Source organism: Mustelus asterias, chromosome 14, assembly GCF_964213995.1.
Source record: "Mustelus asterias chromosome 14, sMusAst1.hap1.1, whole genome shotgun sequence".
Classification (NCBI taxonomy): domain Eukaryota; kingdom Metazoa; phylum Chordata; class Chondrichthyes; order Carcharhiniformes; family Triakidae; genus Mustelus; species Mustelus asterias.
The window spans coordinates 101,856,527-101,878,214 of record NC_135814.1 but is presented as its reverse complement, the minus strand read 5'-3'; the positions used below and the strand labels follow the sequence as shown (position 1 = coordinate 101,878,214).

At 46.9% G+C, this 21,688-nt stretch overlaps 1 protein-coding gene across 1 annotated transcript in view; it reads left to right on the top strand.

Moving 5' to 3' along the window:
- LOC144503428 (pituitary tumor-transforming gene 1 protein-interacting protein-like) overlaps nucleotides 1-21,688 on the top strand; it is a 53,862-nt gene that overhangs the window by 29,666 nt on the left and 2,508 nt on the right. Inside the window, exons 6-7 of the mRNA XM_078227735.1 lie at nucleotides 17,243-17,348; nucleotides 18,584-18,649. Of these exons, the coding sequence (XP_078083861.1) occupies nucleotides 17,243-17,348; nucleotides 18,584-18,649 (172 nt within the window). The remainder of the gene's footprint in view (nucleotides 1-17,242; nucleotides 17,349-18,583; nucleotides 18,650-21,688) is intronic.

The following is a 21,688-nucleotide window of genomic DNA, read 5'->3' as shown; positions in this document are numbered from 1 at the left end:
GATACAGAATGAACAGGATAAGCATTGATCCACCAACGTTATACCACAGAGGGAGTGTGTGTGTAGTGTGTGTGTGTGTGTGTGTCTGTAGTGTGTGTGTGTGTGTGGTGTCTGTAGTGTGTGTGTGTGTGTGGTGTCTGTAGTGTGTGTGTGTGTGGTGTCTGTAGTGTGTGTGTGTGTGGTGTCTGTAGTGTGTGTGTGTGTGGTGTCTGTAGTGTGTGTGTGTGTGGTGTCTGTAGTGTGTGTGTGTGTGGTGTCTGTAGTGTATGTGTGTGTGGTGTCTGTAGTGTGTGTGTGTGTGGTGTCTGTAGTGTGTGTGTGTGTGGTGTCTGTAGTGTGTGTGGTGTCTGTAGTGTGTGTGGTGTCTGTAGTGTGTGTGGTGTCTGTAGTGTGTGTGGTGTCTGTAGTGTGTGTGTGTGTGGTGTCTGTAGTGTGTGTGTGTGTGGTGTCTGTAGTGTATGTGTGTGTGGTGTCTGTAGTGTATGTGTGTGTGGTGTCTGTAGTGTGTGTGTGTGTGGTGTCTGTAGTATGTGTGTGTGTGGTGTCTGTAGTGTGTGTGTGTGTGGTGTCTGTAGTGTGTGTGTGTGTGGTGTCTGTAGTGTGTGTGTGTGTGGTGTCTGTAGTGTGTGCGTGTGTGGTGTCTGTAGTGTGTGCGTGTGTGGTGTCTGTAGTGTGTGTGTGTGGTGTCTGTAGTGTGTGTGTGTGTGGTGTCTGTAGTGTGTGCGTGTGTGGTGTCTGTAGTGTGTGCGTGTGTGGTGTCTGTAGTGTGTGTGTGTGGTGTCTGTAGTGTGTGTGTGTGGTGTCTGTAGTGTGTGTGTGTGTGGTGTCTGTAGTGTGTGTGTGTGTGGTGTCTGTAGTGTGTGTGTGTGGTGTCTGTAGTGTGTGTGTGTGGTGTCTGTAGTGTGTGTGTGTGTGGTGTCTGTAGTGTATGTGTGTGTGGTGTCTGTAGTGTATGTGTGTGTGGTGTCTGTAGTGTATGTGTGTGTGGTGTCTGTAGTGTGTGTGTGTGTGGTGTCTGTAGTGTATGTGTGTGTGGTGTCTGTAGTGTATGTGTGTGTGGTGTCTGTAGTGTATGTGTGTGTGGTGTCTGTAGTGTATGTGTGTGTGGTGTCTGTAATGTGTGTGTGGTGTCTGTAATGTGTGTGTGGTGTCTGTAATGTGTGTGTGGTGTCTGTAGTGTGTGTGGTGTCTGTAGTGTGTGTGGTGTCTGTAGTGTGTGTGGTGTCTGTAGTGTGTGTGGTGTCTGTAGTGTGTGTGGTGTCTGTAGTGTGTGTGGTGTCTGTAGTGTGTGTGGTGTCTGTAGTGTGTGTGGTGTCTGTAGTGTGTGTGGTGTCTGTAGTGTGTGTGGTGTCTGTAGTGTGTGTGGTGTCTGTAGTGTGTGTGGTGTCTGTAGTGTGTGTGGTGTCTGTAGTGTGTGTGGTGTCTGTAGTGTGTGTGGTGTCTGTAGTGTGTGTGGTGTCTGTAGTGTGTGTGGTGTCTGTAGTGTGTGTGGTGTCTGTAGTGTGTGTGGTGTCTGTAGTGTGTGTGGTGTCTGTAGTGTGTGTGGTGTCTGTAGTGTGTGTGGTGTCTGTAGTGTGTGTGGTGTCTGTAGTGTGTGTGGTGTCTGTAGTGTGTGTGGTGTGTGTAGTGTGTGTGGTGTGTGTAGTGTGTGTGGTGTGTGTAGTGTGTGTGGTGTGTGTAGTGTGTGTGGTGTGTGTAGTGTGTGTGGTGTGTGTAGTGTGTGTGGTGTCTGTAGTGTGTGTGGTGTCTGTAGTGTGTGTGTGGTGTCTGTAGTGTGTGTGTGGTGTCTGTAGTGTGTGTGTGGTGTCTGTAGTGTGTGTGTGGTGTCTGTAGTGTGTGTGTGGTGTCTGTAGTGTGTGTGTGGTGTCTGTAGTGTGTGTGTGTGTGTGGTGTCTGTAGTGTGTGTGTGTGTGGTGTCTGTAGTGTGTGTGTGTGTGGTGTCTGTAGTGTGTGTGTGTGTGGTGTCTGTAGTGTGTGTGTGTGTGGTGTCTGTAGTGTGTGTGTGTGTGGTGTCTGTAGTGTGTGTGTGTGTGTGGTGTCTGTAGTGTGTGTGTGTGTGTGGTGTCTGTAGTGTGTGTGTGTGTGTGTGGTGTCTGTAGTGTGTGTGGTGTCTGTGGTGTCTGTAGTGTCTGTGTGTCTGTAGTGTGTGTGTGTGTGTGTCTGTTTCTGTCTGCCCTCTAGCCCCGCAACGCGTATCGACCGTTGCTTGAAACAGCTATCCACAGCAGTATTGTACACACTGGACGCAGCAGCAATAATCAGCCTCAATGCAGCATTTCCCTTTAGAAAGGAGGACCTGTCGCCACTTGTGCAGTCAGACCAGTCCACCCTGGTGTGTATTCACCTGGTACTTTGAGCGATGTGTGCATGCTAAATGTATCACGCTGTGTGTATGGGTGCAAGGGTGCAGGTGGGAGTGCGGTGAGGATGATGAGTGAGTCCGAGTGTGTTACATTGAGTTTATCACGTGGAAACAAGTCACTTGGCTCAGCCAGTCCATATCAGTATTAATACTCCACTCCTTGCATTCTGTTGACTCGATCTCGCCCTGTCAACATTTCTTTGTTGCTTTCTCCCTAGTGCTTAGCTGCCCTTTCAAGGCCTGTAAGCTATTCACCTCAGCCACTTCCTCTGTTACTTACATGTTCCACATCCTCATCGCTCATTTAGACAGGTACATGGATAGGAAAGGTTTAGAGGGATATGGGCCAAATGCAGGCAAATGGGACTAGCTCAGTTTAGGAAACTTGGTCGGCAGGGACAAGTTGGGCCGAAGGGCCTGTTCATAGGTTTAAAGGAGATGTACGAGGCAAGTTTTTTTACACACAGGGTGGTGGGTGCCTGGAACTCGCTGCTGGGGGAGGTAGTGGAAGCGGATACGATAGTGACTTTTAAGTGGCATCTTGACAAGTACATGAATAGGATGGGAATAGAGGGATATGGTCCCCGGAAGGGTAGGGGGTTTTAGTTAAGTCGGGCAGCATGGTCGGTGCAGGCTTGGAGGGCCGAAGGGCCTGTTCCTGTGCTGGAATTTTCTTTGTTCCGTGCTGTATATCTCTATGACTCTATCTGAGTGAAGAGGTTTCTCCTGGTTCCTCAATTGGATTTATTAGTGACTAACTTATATTTCTGATTTATTGCTTTGGGTTCCTCTGCAAGTGGAAACATTTTCCCTACATCTATCCAATTTAAAGCCCCTATCCTCTATCAGGGGTTTTAAATTGGATAGATATAGGGAAAATGTTTCCTGAAGTTGTGACTTCTCGATTTTGGTTATCTCTTCAAATTTTTATTTTCGCTCCCGTCTCCAGTGTTCCTAAGTTCCCTTTGTAACACGGAGATCAGAACTGTTCACAATGCAACATCATCAACTCCCGTTTTATATCACATTCCAAGGTGCCTCTGTTTGCCTGCATTGCAAAATAATCGCCTTAACCGTTGCGTAAGGCAAATCCGATCTCTCTTTTAGCCGGCCTTTATGAAAGACTTATTGTCTAGGCTGCCTCCCCAGAACAAGGAGAAATGAAACTCCAAAGTAGCAGCAGAGTTTTTATTACACAGAGCAGCATCAGCATTATGAGATGATTTAAAATCAGGAAGCCCACAGCATTTGTTTTGAACAGTGAACAAGCATTTCAGTTTCGAAGCAGGGAACTGACAAATCTTGGTGGATTTGCATGAAGCCATATGAATTATGAGCACAAGTAGGCCATTCGGCCCCTCAAGCCTGCTCCGTCATTCAATAAGATCATGGTTGTTGTGCTTGCAACGTCAGCCCCACAATTCCACCTACCCCCAATAACCTTTCACCCCTTTGTTATCTAGCTCTGCCTTAAAAACATTCAAAGACTCTATTTCCACTCCCTTTTGACAAGGAGAGTTTTGGGGGCGGCACGGTGGCACAGTGGTTAGTACTGCTGCCTCACAGCGCCAGGGGTCTTGGTTTGATTCCCGGCTTGGGTCACTGTCTGTGTGGAGTTTACACATTCTCCCCGTATCTGTGTGGGTTTCCTCCAGGTTCTCTGGTTTCCTCCCACAGTCCAAAAGATGTGCTGGTTAGGGTGCATTGGCCGTGCTAAATTCTCCCTCAGTGTACCCGAACAGGCGCCAGAGTGTGGCGACTAGGGGATTTTCACAGTAACTTAATTGCAGTGTAAGCTTACTTGTGACAATAATAAATAAACTTTAAAACCGCTAAGAGAAAAAAATTCTCCTCATTTCTGTCTTAAGGGGAGTCTAAAACTAGAGGGCATAGGTTTAATGTGAGAGGGGAGAGATACAAAAGGGTCCAGAGGGGCAATTTCTTTCACACAGAGGGTGGTGAGTGTCTGGAACGAGCTGCAGGAGGTATTAGTAGAGTCGGGTACAATTTTGTCTTTTAAAAAGCTTTTGGACAGTTACATGGGTAAGATGACTATCAAGGGATACGGGCCAAGCGCGGACAATTGGGACTAGCTTAGTCCTTTCTAAAAAAAAAAGGCAGTTATGGACAAGTTGGGCCGAAGGGCCTATTTCCATGCTGTAAACTTCGATGACTCTAAATGAGTGACACCTTATTTTTAAAAAGTGACCCCCTAGTTCTAGAATCTCCGACAAGAGGAAACATCCTCTCCACCCTGTCAATACCCCTCAAGTCTTACAGTAAACCTCTGAATGTTTCCAACATCTTGCATCTTTCCTTAAATAAGGATGGCTTTACTGTACTCACTACTCCAGATGTGGTGTCACCGGTGCGCTGTACAACTGAGACTTAACCTCCCTCCTTTTGAAATCAATTACTGAAATGTGCAAAGACATGTACTGTCGACTCACAGACTAATTTCTGTTAATTCAGCACATCTGTTACTTTGCGTGTGTGTTTTAATTAGTTTGATTTAATATTGCAGTGCCTCTGGTGTAATGCTGACCACAAATGTGTTGACTACCCAGTGAGGTCAATCCTGCCGCCCAAGCACGTGTGTCCTCTCTCTAAGGCACGATGGGGAGTCTGCTGGGGTAAGTGGCCTGAAATGTATTTATCTTGTTTACTTATTGTGCAATGCTTCTTTACTCTCTTGAATAAACATTCATATTTCTTCCCCACTGCAAAATACACTCTGTCCTTTCCCCCTTTACCATTGCACTGAGCAACTCCGCATCCAGCCACATCAGTGCAGAAGACAAGATCATAGAATCCCTACAGTGCAGAAGGAGGCCACCATTCGGCTCATCGAGTCTGCACCGACCACAATCCCACCCAGGCCCTATTCCCGTAATCCCATGTATTTACCCTGCTAGTCCCCCTGACATGAGGGTCAATTTAGCATGGCCAATCAACCTAACCCGCACATCTTTGGACTGTTGGGGGGGGAAACCAGAGCATCCGGGGGAAACCCACGCAGACACGGGGAGAACGTGCAAACTCCACACAGACGAGGCTGAAGCATTCGTAACCATCTTCAGCCAGAAGTGCCGAGTGGATGATCCATCTCGGCCTCCTCCAGAGGTCCCCAGCATCACAGATGCCAGCCTCCAGCCAATTCGATTCACTCCAAATGAGATTAAGAAACAGCTTAAGACACTAGATACTGCAAAGGCAAGGGCACCTGACAATATTCCAACAATACTATTGGAGACTTGTGCTCCTCGTTGAATATGTTTAAATCACGGGTAGATAGTTTTCTGATCGATAAGGGAATTAGGGGATATGGGGAGCAGGCGGGTAAGTGGAACTGATTCGCTTCAGATCAGCCATGATCTTGTTGAATGGCGGGGCAGGCTCGAAGGGCCAGATGGCCTACTCCTGCTCCTATTTCTTATGTTCTTATGCTCCAGAACTTTCCGCACCCCTAGCCAAACTGTTCCAGTATAGCCACAGCACTGGCATCTAACCAGCAATGTGGAAAACTGCCCAGGTTTATCACATCAGAAAACCCAATCTGGCCAGTTACTGCCCCGGCAGTCTGCTCGATCATCAGTAAAGTGATGGAAGGGGGTCATCAACAGCGTTATCAAGCAGCACCTGCTCAGCAATAACCTGCTCACTGATGCTCAGTTTTTGGGTTCTGCCAGGGTCACTCAGCTCCTAACCTGATTACAGCCTTGGTTTAAACATGAAAAAAGCTGAACTCCAGAGGTGAGGTGAGAGTGACTACCCTTGACATCAAGGCCGCAAGTGTGGCATCAAGGAATCTGTGGAATTCTTTACCTCCGAGGGCTGTAGAGGCTGGGTCGTTAAGTATGTTCAAGGCTGAGATGGACAGATTTTTAATCAGTAAGGGAATCGAGGGGATAAGGCGGGAAACGAGTTGAGGATTATCACATCAGATCAGTCATGATCTCATTGAATGGCCAAGCAGACTCGATGGGCTAAATGGTCTACTTCTGCTCCTATGTTGAAGACACAATTGGTTTAGCTGCCAGAACTTGGGGTGGCACGGTTGCACAATAGTTAGCGCTGCTGCCCACAGCGCCAGGGACTGGGTTCGATTCCCGGCTCGGGTCACTGTCTGTGTGGAGTTTGCACATTCTCCTCGTGTCTGCGTGGGTTTCCTCCGGGTGCTCCGGTTTCCTCCCACAGTCCAAAGATGTGCAGGTTAGGTTGATTGGCCAGGTTATAAATTGCCCCTTAGAGTCCTGGGATGCGTAGGTTAGAGGGATTAGCGGGTAAATATGTGGGGGTAGGGCCTGGGTGGGATTGTGGTCGGTGCAGACTCGATGGGCCGAATGACCTCCTTCTGCACTGTAGGGTTTCTATGATTTCTATGATTCCGGCCTTGGGTCACTCTGTGGAATCTGCATGTTCTCCCCGTGTCTGCGGTTTCCCCCGGATGCTCTGGTTTCCTCCCACAGTCCAAAGATGTGCGGGTTGGGTTGATTGGCCATGCTAAATTGACCCTAGTGTCAGGGGATTAGCAGGGTAAATACGTGGGGTTACAGGGATAAGGCCTGGGTGGGATTGTGATCAGTGCAGGCTTGATGGGCCAAATGGCGGCCTCCTGCACTGTAGGGATTCTATGATTCTATGAACTGGCGAGCTTTACATTATCGAGCAACTTCCAGCTTATTACCTCATTTCCCAAACATCTTGCTAAGTCTTAAGACCATAAGACATAGGAACAGAATTAGGCCACTCGGCCCATCGAGTCTGCTCCGCCATTCAATCATGGCCGATATTTTTCTCATCCCCATTCTCCTGCCTTTTCCCCATAATCCTGCTCTTTCTAACCCCCCTCTTTCCAACAGCCAGTGACGAGTTAGTTCACAAAGATTGAGATCATTTGTTTGGCTGTTTCTCACCCTTGTCCTGAAATCCGCTAGCCCCTCTCCCATCTCCCTTCTCCCATCTCCCTTCTCCCATCCCCCCCTCTCCCATCCCCCCCTCTCCCATCTCCCTTCTCTCAGTGCATTTTGTTCACGAGTCCCACCCCTTGATGCTATTCCTATTAAACCGCTGACTTGCTCGACTTTTCTGTCTCTCCCTACTGCTAGCTGGCCCTCAGTTCAATCCCCTTCTTTTCAAAACTGTCTTTTAGGACCCCGTTCCTCAAAACAAAAACCCACCCTCAAACTCCTAAATTATTGTGTGGTCTCTGAGCTCCCCTTCCAGCCAGAGTGTTCCCTTCTTTCCCATTGCTTCCAGCCTGAATCTCTCCAGTTAGCTGTCTGTCCATCTGAAATTGGCCTAATCAAAGGCCCAAATGCCATCCTCCAAGTATGTGGGTGCCCATCGCCCTCATCGCAGCCTTTGACATCATCCAGCACCATCTTTCACCAGCGACACGCCTCCCATTCAGTGTGGCTGCCCTCACTTGGGTCTACTCCGAGCTAGCAACCAAATTATCTCCGCATCCCTTTAGCACCCCCTGCGCCATAACATCCACCCCCCCTCAGCGATCTGTCCTTGCCCCCCCCCCCCCCCCCCCCGCCATTGGAAGAACCGAAGGCATTGTATTTGGTCCCCACCTCTACCGCAATTGTTGTCACCCGATCCAGTCCCTTCCTGGTACTGTTTCAGGAACTGCAGAGTTCCCCACACACCCGCACGCACATTCCACAGCTTAAGATGGTGTTTTGTTGTGCATTGTGGTGGGAAAGAGGTTCAGGTTCCTGTTAAGCTACCTAATTCAGGATCAGATGTCAGTGCAAGTGCTAGCCTTGACTTTAAGCTCAGTAATCTCTGAAGTGCGCTCTGTGTGGACGGCGGAGGAGAACAGGAGGGGTGTGATGTTCTCCCAGACCGAACATTGTTAAAATTGCCCATCCTCATCTCGATGTTACACGGGGAAAAGCAGCCTGAAAGTGTTCTGCTGCTACCTGCTGAACCACTTGTCACAATGAGTTTCCATCTGTAATTTGAGGAGTTTCCCTTCTTGGAGATGAATTTAAGGGGTGGCGTGCGATGGTCGGGGCAAAATAAAGCCTGTTCCATTACCACAATTGGAACGGAATTGGTGCCAATACCCTTGAGTTATCGGAGTTGCAAAATTGCTTACAGCGTGGCAGAGAGCTCTGTTTCACGCAAGGTGTGACTGTGTTTTGAGGAACAGAACTCATTTGGCACAATCGCTGCCTGTTTTCAAAAGGCAGTTGCCATCTTTCCAGCAAATCTGGAAGTTAGCTTCACGCTTGTATGTTTTTCCACCTGAGATCACAGGGGTGAAATGCAGAATCGCACTTGGGCAACTTGGGCAGCACGGTGGCACAGTGGTTAGCACTGCTGCCTCACAGCGCCAGGGACCCGGGTTCAATTCCGGCCTCAGGTCACTGCCTGTGTAGAGTTTGCACATTCTCCCCGTGTCTGCGTGGGTTTCCTCCCACACTCCAACGATGTACGGGTTAGGTGGATTGGCCATGCTAAATTGACCCTTGGTGTCAGGGTAAACACATGAGGTAATGGGGATAGGACCTGGGTAGGATAGTGGTCAGTGCAGACTCAATGGGCCGAATGGCCTCCTTCTGCGCTGTAAGATTCTAAGATCGTAACTTGCTGAGGAAGTGAAAAGCGCTGGTGTTAAATGTTCGGAGTTTAACATGTCAGAGCTATCATGGGAAACAGTGTCACTCTAGGGGGCCCTTATCCTCCATCATTATCATTATAAACAGCCCTGTTCACAGCTTGATCTCCTCAACTTCTGCAAGAGAATCTGTCACCGAATTCCCCCACTGATTTGTGATGACTTCATGCATTTGATTTGATTTGATTTATTATTGTCACATGTATTGGGATACAGTGAAAAGTATTGTTTTTTTGCGCGCTATACAGACAAAGCATACCGTTCATAGAGTAGATGTGGAGCAGGAAAGGAGAGAGTGCAGAATGTTACAGTCATAGCTGGCATGTAGAGAAAGATGAACTTAACACAAGGTAGGTCCATTCAAAAGTCTGACAGCAGCAGGGAAGAAGCTGTTCTTGAGTCAGTTCGTGACCTCAGACTTTTGTATCTTTTTCCCGACGGAAGAAGGTGGAAGAGAGAATGTCCGGGGTGCGTGGGGTCCTTGATTACGCTGGCTGCTTTGCCGAGGCAGCGGGAAGTGTAGACAGAGTCAATGGATGGGAGGCTGGTTTGCGTGATGTACTGGGCTACATTCACGACCTTTTGTAGTTTCTGGCAATGTAGACCAACTTTGGCATTTTTTAATTTCAAGAATTCGGTTGAATCCCAGCCTCGGGTCAGTTTCACTGTTGAACAGTGGGAAGCATGGAAAGATGTAATGAGATGCGTTCTGCAGGGTGAATTGGTCTGAATTGTACCCACATTTAGTAATGGTTTGACAGGAAGGAAGCAGAGTCCGATGTCAGGTGATCCCAAGAAGATGGAGGCAATAAATGCAACATCCATTGGTGCAGATGTGCACAGAAAGGGTGTTTAATTCTGAAAACCAGGACAGGATGGATTTATTATGAATCACAAAGCAGATGTTTTATAGTACATTAAACCCACTCTTAGTTCTGATTGTCTCAGTCCCCTTGTCAATCCTGTATCCAACGCGCACCATTCTTGCTATTTTTTTCGATAAGGTGCATTAGACCAGATTTCCAGAGGAATTCTCATAAATTTGTAAGACTGTGTGGATCCGACACTTTTGTACTCCTGCCTACATTCAGAACTTTTACATCCTCGTCAAGACATTACAAAGCAGGGACACAAACCTGCCCCTCGTCCAAAAGCATTTGATAAGACACTTGAATTGGCACTAATGGCTCTTTCAGAACAGAAGATATTGGGTGGGATTTTCCACAGTTCCCTCCCGCCCCCCTTAACGGCAGCTGAGGCTGCATGTCATTGGCCACTAATGGGAAGCAAGGTGGCATTAGGGGTGGCACGGTGGCACAGTGGTTAGCACTGCTGCTTCACAGCGCCAGGGACCCGGGTTCAGTTCCTGGTTTGGGTCACTGTCTGTGTGGAGTTTGCACGTTCTCCCTGTGTCTGCGTGGGTTTCCTCCGGGTGCTCCGGTTTCCTCCCACACTCCAAAGATGTGCGGGTTAGGTTGATTGGCCATGCTAAATTGCCCCTTGTCGGGGGATTAGCAGGGTAAATATGTGGGTCTACAGGAACAGGGTCTGGGTGGGATTGTGGTCGGTGCAGACTCGATGGGTTGAATGGCCTCCTTCTGCACTGTAGGGATTCTATGAAAATCCCACTCGTTGTTTTTGGGTCTTAAAGGAGTAGGTATTTCTAGCAGGAAAAGGGTCATCCAGTCTCGAAACTTTGGCTCTATTCTCTCCCCACAGACGCTGTCAGATCTGCTGAGGTTTTCCAGCATTTTCTGTTTTTGTTTCAGATTCCAGCGTCCACAGTATCTTGCCTTCACTTGTGCAGAATTCAGTCTAAACCTTTTTAGCATTTGCTGTGGGGTAAATAGCATTGTAATCCTTGTCAATATGTTGACTTTAATGGATAATAGCATTGTGGGCACAGGGATTGTTACATACAGTCTATTGGATAACAATATGCTTATAATAGCTTATTGCAATTATGCTGTTGCAATATTAATGAAGGCTGTCTGCTCACAGATAGCAAGATATAAATTATAGAGTTATATTTATTTATGACTTTGAAGTCTCAGGGCGTTTTGCAACCATGAAATACTTTACCACCGCGACTATATTTTGATAATATAGGGAAAGTGGCAGCTAGTTTGCACACAGCAAGCTCGCACACGCAGCAGGGAGGCATCGACTGGGTAATCTGTTTTTCTCTCTGGTTTTGGTTGAGGGATAAATATCGGGTGGAGGTCTCTTGCACCTCCCTGAGCAGGGCTTTGGTTTAATAGTCCCAACCAAAAGACAACACCTCCCTCAGTAGCACCTAGGGTGTCGGCCCAGCTTTTCAAAGCTGTGGTTATTTGAATTTGAGATTGAAGATTGCTAAATGGGAGGGGAAAGTTGGGGAGTGAACAGCACAAAAAGAAAACATCGCCATTTAAACTTTTGCTAAGTTCACACATTCAAGTGAACGTAACTGGTTTGTGTCTAATTTATATTTAGTCTAAATATGTGGGAGGCGAAGAATGGTATGGTTTCTCCAACTTTTTCTTGGTCTCCTTGGCCCATGTGATACCACATTGGCTCTGTAATTCTTGTTCTCTCTCCCCTCCTCCTCTGTTTCTCTCTCTCTCTCTCTCTCTTCCCCCCCCCCCCCCCCCAACTCCAATGTTCAGGACAAAGGCGCTTAATTTTGACCTTGGGTCGCTGTCTGTGTGGAGTTTGCACATTCTCCCCGTGTCTGCGTGGGTTTACTCCGGGTGCCCTGGTTTGCCTCCCTCAGCAATGCGATGTGGTACAGTGGGTTAGCACTGCTGCCTCGCAGCGCCAGGGACCCGGGTTCAATTCCAACCTCGGGTCACTGTCTGTGTGGAGTTTGCACGTTCTCCCCGTGTCAGTATGGGTTTACTCCGGGTGCTCTGGATTCCTCCCACACTCCAAAGATGTTCAGGTTAGGTGGATTGGCCATGCTAAATTGCCCCTTAGTGTCCAAAGATGTGCCGGTTAGGTGGGTTGGCCATGCTAAATTGCCCCTTAGTGTCCAAAGATGTGTAGGTTAGGTGGATTGGCCATGCTAAATTGCCCCTTGGTGTCCAAATATGTGCAGGTTAGGTGGATTGGCCATGATAAATTGCCCTTTAGTGGCAGGGAGAGTAAAGGGTAAGTACGTGGGGTTACGGGGATAGGTCCTTGAGGGATTGCTGTCGGTGCAGATTCGAAGGGCTAAATGGCCTCCTTCTGCACTGTAGGAATCCTCTGATTCTGTGTAATAGAGATCAGTGAAGTGGGAGTGTTGTAAAGTGTAATGCAACCGCACAACTTTCAGACGAGCAAGAGCAGGTTGGCTGGGTGTGTGTAGATGGTGTGGGTACACGGAATGCAGCAGCGTTACTATTCACGGAATGACACCAATGCTGCTGCTGGGCAGATACAGCAAGATAATGTATCATAAAAGTGCTCTCCCTCACTCCATGAAGCTGATCCAAAGCACACAAATGGATAAACCAGGCAAACTAGTTATATCCCTGACTCGAGCCCAGGGTCGGGTGCAATGCCTTATCTTGTCAGCTTGGATCTTGTTTGTCTGTCTTGTGGGGACCATGAATTGGATTCAGTTTGGCTTTTGGAGTAAACAGGGAGATGGGTTTGGGTCTGCACAGCCCACTCTGAGCATTGGCTTTGTAAGAATGCAGTGAAAATCTGTTTTTAAAGTTATGTTACTGGGACAATTTCTTACCACAGGCATTTCTACATTTTTCTATGTTGGACCCCAAGAATCTGCATCTGTGTGTTGGCTTTCAGAGTTCATACTGCCAAAATCAACGTCCGTATCCTAATGGCAGAATTATCGATTCTCTTTATTTATGAGCCATTTCCAACAATATAAACACAGGCTATAACATCCCCATTGTTCGCAACAACTCGCACAAAATATCAAAGTCTCTAAAGTACCATGCAGAGGGTTCTATCAATCACAAGCTTCCTCCACCTTGCGCTCTATGTTTAATATGTGTTTGTAGATGCTGTTGGCTTTACAGGGAAACATTTAGCAAGAAGACTCGGTTGATTTTCTAGAGAGGTTAATTGTTCATACAAAGAGGCAGTTGCACAATAGAAAACTGAGGGGTGATGGTGAGGTTGGCGGGGGGGGGGGGGGGGGGTAGGAGTTGGATTGAAGTATGTTCAAAGTCTGTTTGTTTCTGCAAGAGGGTAATCTAATATTCTCGTTCAACTGGTCCACCTCGATACAAATGAATGTAGAAAGCAGGTTAAAATTTCTGATTGACTGTTAGTGTCAACTTGAAGCACGCTAACCACCAAACAACTGGTGTGCTGCATTGTTAGATTATTTTGATTTGATTTATTGTTGTCACGTATTAGCATACAGTGAAAAGTATTGTTTTTTGTGCGCTATGCAGACAGAGCATACCTTTCATAGAGAAGGAAAGGAGAGAGTGCAGAATGTAGTGTTACAGTCATAGCTAGGGTGTAGAGAAAGATCAACTTAATGCAAGGTAAGTCAATTCAAAAGTCTGACAGCAGCTGGGAAGAAGCTGTTCTTGAGTCGGTCGGTACGTGATCTCAGACTTTTTGTATCTTTTTCCCGATGGAAGAAGGTGAAAGAGAGAATGTCCGGGTTGCGTGGAATTCTTAATTATGCTGGCTGCTTTTCTGAGGCAGCGGGAAGTATAGACAGAGTCAATGGATGGGAGGCTGGTTTGCGTGATGGATTGGGCTACATTCACGACCTTTTGTAGTTTCTTGCAGTCTTGGGCAGAGCAGGAGCCATACCAAGCTGTGATACAACCAGAAAGAATGCTTTCTATGGTGCATTTGTAAAAGTTGGTGGGAGTCGTAGCTGACATGCCAAATTTCCTTAGTCTTCTGAGAAAGTAGAGGCGTTGGTGGGCTTTCTTAACTATAGTGTCGGCATGGGGGGACCAGGACAGGTTACTTGTTGGAGTACTTGTTGGAACACGTAGATTGCTTCACATAGCATGATGTTGACTGGATTCTGTGCACACTTCAAACAAGCAATGTGCCATTGTCTCAGTGAGCTTTTATCCTCCATGAAGAATCGGTTTTCACTTGGTTCCTCACTCAGCAATCAAATTGCGAATAAGCACTGCTAGTTTTTGCATTAGTTCAGTCTCAAAGTTTAAAGTTTATTTATTACTGTCACAAGTAGGCTTACATTAACACTGCAGTGAAGTCACTGTGAAAATCCCCTAGTCGCCACACTCCGGCGCCTGTTCAGGTACACTGAGGGAGAATTTAGCACGGCCAATGCACCCTAACCAGCACATCTTTTGGATCGCAGGAGGAAACCCACGTGGAGAACGTGCAGACTCCGCACAGACAGTGACCAAGCCGAGAATCGAACCCGGTTCCCTGGCGTTGTGAGGTAGCAGTGCTAACCACTGTGCCAATTCACAGCTCCTGATATACACAACTGTGTTTGATGCATTGAAAACTACACATGCAGACACACCAGTAAGGGCTTAGGTTTTGATACAGGTGGGTTTGCTGCTTGTCTGGTTGAGGTACATAAAGCAGCTTGTGAACAGTTAACCTACAGAGCCTGGTTGGAGAATCGAAGGGAGAGGGAAATGCTTTGGGGAATGTCCCAACTCGACAGAGCTCCCTATAATCAGAGCTCATCAACCTGGAGGGTGATTTGAACAAACATAGAGAACTGCCATGATAAAGATAAAAGCAAAAATACCGCGGGTGCTGGAAATCTGAAATCAAAACAAAATGCTGTGACGAGAAACAGAGTTAATGTTTCAGATCTAAGTGATTCCGTTACAGAACTGAAGAAAGGTAAAAATATACAGAACATATAGTTGGGAGAGGTGTTGGGAAAAAATAGATGACCAGGGATAGGACGGGGCAAAGGAGGTATTGATAAAGGTGGCGGCACTGCTGCCTCACGGCGCCACGGACCCGGGTTCAATTCTGGCCACGGGTGACTCTCTGCGGAGTCTGCACGTTCTTCCCGTGTCTGCGTGGGTTTCCTCCGGGTGCTCCGGTTTCCTCCCACAGTCCAAAGATGTGCAGGTTATGTTGATTGGCTATGCTAAATTGTCCCTCAGTGTCCCAGGAAGTGTAGGGGATTAGGGGGTAAATAGGTGGGGTTACAGGGATAGAGATGGGGCCTGGGTGGGATGCGCTGTCGGAGAGTCAGTGCAGACTTGATGGGGTGAATAGCCTCCTCCTGTACTGTAAGGATTCTATGATTCATGGACATAAGACAAAGGGGAATGTTAATGGTGTCATTAAGGGGTGAAGAGTGCAAATGGTGGCCAAAGGTGAGAGGTGCCAGTCGGGGCGAGTGTGTGATCACTCCAATGAAGTGAAATAAACTATTAGAGGAGGTCACCGGGAGTCCGTGGACCGGCAGAAACCGGCCTCTGCAGAAAGGAATTTTGGCTGCGGGGAGTTTGCAGGGAAAGTTAGGATTAGAGCTAATGATGTAATTATCCAAAGCAGCGCTCCGGGTGAGAGGTGAGGCTTGATTGCATCAATGTTGCTGGGTTCCAAGCAGTGCTTTACCCCACAGGGTGCAACCTACTGAAATACTCGTACGTGAGGGGAAACGAGCAGGACTTTATTATAATGAGCCCTGTAACTACTTGCTCAAGCTTATTGATTGCTTCACTTCCTGGTAGATTGAGCTTCATTGACCAGGGCTGTCTTTGTGTGCCCCCTGCTGTGCCATCTTGCCTTGACAGCTGTTTTGGATTTTCCCCCAACCCACCTCCCCCCTCCCCAATGGGGAAAGTGTTTCTCTGTACATCGGTAACATGAATTTTCTGTGTGGTGCTGGCTGAGATAAAGGGGGGAAAGCTGACCCTGTTGGCTCTGTGTGCTATTTACTTCCATTTAGAGTCATAGAGGTTTACAGCATGGAAACATGCCCTTCGACCCAACTTGTCCATGCCGCTCCTTTTTTAACCCCTAAGCTGGTCCCAATTGCCCGTATTTAGCCCATATCCCTCTATACCCATGTAACTGTCTAAATGCTTTTTAAAAGACAAAATTGTACCTGCCTCTACTACTACCTCTGGCAGCTCGTTCCAGATACTCACCACCCTCTGTGAAAAAATTGCCCCTCTGGACCCTTTTGTATCTCTCCCCTTTCACCTTAAACCTATGCCCTCTAGTTTTAGACTCCCCTACTTTTAGGAAAAGATATTGAATATCTAGCTGATCTGTGCCCCTCATTATTTTATAGACCTCTATAAGATCACCCCTAAGCCTCCTACGTTCCAGAGAAAAAAGTCCCAATCTATCCAGCCTCTCCTTATAACTCAAACCATCAAGTTCCAGTACAACTTTAACAAGACGTCCCAACTCCTGTATTCAATGTTCTGACCAATGAAACCAAGCATGCCAAATGCCTTCTTCACCACTCTGTCCACCTGTGACTCCACTTTCAAGGAGGTATGAACCTGTACCCCTAGATCTCTTTGTTCTATTACTCACCCCAACGCCCTACCATTAACTGAGTAAGTCCTACCCTGGTTCGATCTATCAAAATGCATCACCTCGCATTTATCTAAATTAAACTCCATCTGCCATTCGTCAACCCACTGGCCCAATTGATCAAGATCCTGTTGCAATCCTAGATAACGTTCTTCACTGTCCACTATGCCACCAATCTTGGTGTCATCTGCAAACTTACTAACCATGCCTCCTATATTCTCATCCAAATCATTAATATAGATGACAAATAACAGTGGATCCCTGAGGCACACCGCTGGTCACAGGCCTCAAGTTTGAAAAACAACCCTCTACAACCACCCTCTGGCTTCAGTCAAGAAGCCAATTTTGTATCCATTTAGATACCTCACCCTGGATCCCGTGAGATTTAACCTTATGCAACCTACCATGCGGTACCTTGTCAAAGGCCTTGCTAAAGTCCATGTAGACAACATCAACTGCACTGCCCTCATCTACCTTCTTGGTGACCCCTTCAAAAAACTCAATCAAATTTGTGAGACATGATTTTCCACTCTCAAAGCCATGCTGACTGTCTCTAATCAGTCCTTGCATCTCTAAATGCCTGTAGATCCTGTCTCTCAAAATACCTTCTAACAATTTACTCACTACAGGTGTGAGGCTCATCAGCCTGTAGTTCCCAGGCTTTTCCTGCAGCCCTCCTTAAACAGCCCTTCTTTCTCCAGAGTGTGAGGTAAAGCTTGAATAACAGTTTACATTTCAAATGTAGAGAACGTGTAACAAACCCCCTTTTCTTTTCTCTTTTGCAGTGAACTTTGAGGCTTTGATCATTGCCATGTCGGTGGTTGGGGGAGTTCTCATCCTGTCGCTGTGCATCTGCTGCTATTGCTGCTGCAGGAGTCGCAAGAGCAAACAGTGAGTGTTTGGTCTTCGACCCCAAACCCAGAGTGCTGGTGAAATAGTCAGTGCTCCCATTATCGCTGCCTGACGTCTTATAGTTTTATTCATAAAATATCTGAATGAATATTACAAACCTTTCGAACTGGCCGTCACAAAGTGCAATGAAATTCAGTATTTCTGCATTGACCATGTTTTGCTCTGATGTACTTCAGTACACTGGTCAGCACAGCTGCCTCACAGCGCCAGAGACCCGGGCTCAATCCCAGCTTTGGGTCACTGTCTGCGTAGAGTTTGCACATTCTCCCCGTGTCTGCGTGGGTTTCCTCCGGGTGCTCCAGTTTCCTCCCACACTCCAAAGATGTGGGGGTTAGGTGGATTGGCCATGCTAAATTGTACCTTTAAAGGTGTATAGGTTACAGGAATTAGTGGGATAAATATGCGAGGTTACGGGGATAGGGCCTGGGTGGGATTGTTGTCAGTGCAGACTCGATGGGCCGAATGGCCTCCTTCTGCGCTGTAGGGATTCGATGATTCTGTGAAATGAGAGCGGGCATGGTTGTTGAGAGCATCACTTTGCAGGAGCTGCGATTTTATTGGCTGAATTTTGAATACAGCATATTGCCCCAGCTGATCAATTTTTTTTTTTAAATTCATTCGTGGGACATGGGCGTCGCTGGCTGGGCCAGCATTTATTGCCCATCCCTAGTTGCCCGAGGGCAGTTGAGAGTCAACCACATTGCTGTGGCTCTGAAGTCACATGTAGGCCAGTCCGGGTAAGGACGGCAGATTTCCTTCCCTAAAGGACATTAGTGAACCAGATGGGTTTTTCCGACAATGGTTTCATGGCCATCAGTAGATTCTTGATTTCAGATATTTGTTATTGAATTCAAATTCCACCATCTGCCGTGGCGGGATTCGAACCCGGGTCCCCAGAACACTAACTGAGTTTCTGGATTAACAGTCTAGCGATAATATCACTCGGCCATCTGAGGCAGAGACCCAAACTATCCTGTCCTAATGGTGGGAGATTTCACTCGGTCCAGTATCGCTCGTTACTGCGGCAAGTGCCTGGTAATTGCTGTCAATTGGAACGCAAATGATCTCTCACCATGCTACAAGGTATCAAAAAAATGTTAGGTGAGAAGGTTCCGATGAAAATAGGTTGCCAGCGAACAAGCGGAAAAGGTGTGGATAAATAATAAATTTCAAGAAGGTGGCGTGTCTCTCTTTAAAATGTTTGATTTGTTTAGGAATAACGCAATAGATCAGAAAATGGAAAGAGAAAAAGAACAGAGGAAAATGCGACAGGAAGAAAGGTAAGCAATAGAAAAACGCCATTGTTTCATTCTTTTGCGGATTATGGGTGTCGCTGGCTCGGCCAGCATTTATTGTCCATCCCTGATTTCCCCTTGAGAAGGTGGTGGCGAGTCACCTGCTGAAACCGCTGCATTGAAAGGAAAATGAGTTGGTCATTGTTTGTGTTGGATTGCCACAGATTTTGGACACCTTTCCAATCTTGTAGATCCAGATGATCCCATGGATTTCATTCCCTGTGTCCTACACATGCAAGCCATTCAATCTCTGCAACTTTGGGGAGGCACCTCCACAAGCGGGTAACGAGCAGGATAGATAAAGGGGAACTGGTAGATGTAATATACTTGGATTTCCAAAAAACATTCAATAAGGTACCACACAAAAGGCTTAAGATTACTTAAGATTAAGAGCCCATGGAGTTGGAGGTAGTATGAACAAAGGATTGGCTAACTAATAGAATAGAAGTGAGTTGGGGTAAGAGGGGCATTTTCAGGATGGCAACCTGTAACTAGTGGAGTGCCACTTGACAATAATACATTCACTTCCCGCGTCCAAGTCACAATTGTGCCACAAAATGCAGGGGCCACAATTATTGACCATATATATTAATGACTTAGTCAAGGGAAGTGAATGTACTATTGCCAAATAGGTGGGAAGGCAAGTGGTGAGGATGACGCAGTCTACAGAGGGATATAGACAGGTGAGTGGGCAAAAACTTGGCAGATGGAATATAATGTGGGAAAATGTGAAGTTATGCACTTTGGTAAGAAGACTAAAGGAGCTGATTTAAATGAAGAAAGACTGCAGAAAGCTGCAGCTCAGAGGGATTTAGGGGGCCTCATGCATAAATCACAAAAAGCTGGCATGCAAGTTACTGCATGGTAGGTTGTTGCATGAGGTTAAATCTCACAGGATCCAGGGAGAGGTAGCCAACTGGATACAAAAATGGCTTGATGACAGAGGGTGGTTGTAGAGGGTTGTTTTTCAAACTGGAGGCCTGCGACCTGCGTTGTGCCTCAGAGATCGGTGCTGGGTCCACTGCTAATTGTTATTTATATGTTCAAGATTTGGATGAGAATTTAGGAGGCATGGTTAGTAAGTTTGCAGATGACACCAAGTGAAGAAGGTTATCTAGTATTGCCACGGGATCTTGATCAATTAGGCCAGTGGGCTGACGAATAGCAGATGGAGTTTAATTTAGATAAATGTGAGGTGATGCATTTTGGTAGATCGAACCAGGGCAGGACCTACTCATTTAATGGTCAGGTGTTGGGGAGAGTTATAGAACAAAGAGATCTAAGAGTACAGGTTCATAGCTCCTTGAAAGTGGAGTCACAGGTGGACAGGGTGTTGAAGAAGGCATTTGGCATGCTTGGTTTCATTGGTCAGAACATTGAATACAGGAGTTGGGACGTCTTGTTGAAGTTGTACAAGACATTGGTAAGGCCACACTTGGAATACTGTGTGCAATTCAGTTCTGGTCACCCTATTATAGAAAGGATATTATTCAACTAGAAAGAGTGCAGAAAAGATTTACTAGGATGCTACTGGAACTTGATGGTTTGAGTTATAAGGAGAGGTTGGATAGACTGGGACGTTTTCCCCTGGAGCATAGGAGCTTAGGGGTGATCTTATAGAGATCTATAAAATGATGAGTGGCATAGTTCAGCGAGATAGTCAACATCTTTTCCCAAAGGTAGGGGAATCTAAAACTAGAGGGCATAGGTTTAAGGTGAGAGGGGAGATATACAAAAGGGTCCAGAGGGGCAAGTTTTTCACACACAGGGTGGTGAGTGTCTAGAACAAGCTGTCAGAGGTAGTAGTAGAGGTGGGTACAATTTTGTCTTTTAAAAAGCATTTAGGCAATTACATGGGTAAGATTGGGTATAGAGGGATATGAGTCATACGCGGGCGATTGGGACTAGCTTAGTGATAAAAACTGGGTGGCATGGACAAGTTGGGCCGAAAGGCCTGTTTCCATGCTGTAAACCTCTGACTCAAAATAAGTTCAACAGGTAATTGGGAAGACAAATGGAATGTTGGCCTGTATTTCAAAGGGAATAGGGAATAAAAATAGGGAAGTCTTGCTAAAATGTTACAAGGCACGAGTTAGACCATACCCAAAATACTGTGAACAGTTTTGGTCTCCTTATGTAAGGAAAGATATACCGGCATTGGAGGCAGTCGAGAGAAGGTTCACTGGGTTGATGCTGGTTATGGAGGAATTTTCTTATGAGGTTGAGTAGGTTGGGCCTGTACTCAGGTTAGAAGAATGAGAGGTGACTTTATTGAGACATATAGGATTCTCAGGGGTTTGACAGGGTAGACGCTGAGAAGTTGGTTCCCCTTGTGGGAGAGTCTGGGACCAGAGGACATAACCTTAGAGTAAGGGGGTCACCCATTTCAGACAGAGATGAGGAATTTCTTCTCTTGGAGAGTAGTGAATCTGTGGAATTCTTTACCGCAGAGGGCTGTAGAGGCTGGGTCATTAAGTATGTTCAAGGCTGAGATAGATTTTTAATCAGCAAGGGAATCGAGGGATATGGGCATAAGGCTGGAAAGTGGTGTTGAGGATTATCACATCAGATCAGTCATGATCTCATTGAATGGTGGAACAGACTCGATGGGCCGAATGGCCTACTTCTGCTCCGACGTCTTCTGGTCCTGGGGTGTGGCTCAATCTCTGAGCAGCTGAAAGAAAAGGCCAGCGAAATGATTTCAAGTTGGGCTTCATTGCCAGCACTACAGATCCTCTTCTGAGCAGGATCACTTCCTACTCCGTGCAATCTATCCCTTACTAAATCGAATGGTTTGCTAAATCTACTGCTTTAGTCAGGAATGCTAGATTGGGCAAGCCCAGTCTTGGACATTACCAGCCCTCTGCAGACCATGTAATAAGAGACGGCACGGTGGCACAGTGGTTAGCACTGCTGCCGCACAGCGCCAGGGACCCGGGTTCAATTCCCAGGTTGGGTCGCTGTCTGTGCGGAGTTTGCACATTCTCCCCGTGTTCTTCCTCCGGGTGTTCCGGTTTCCTCCCA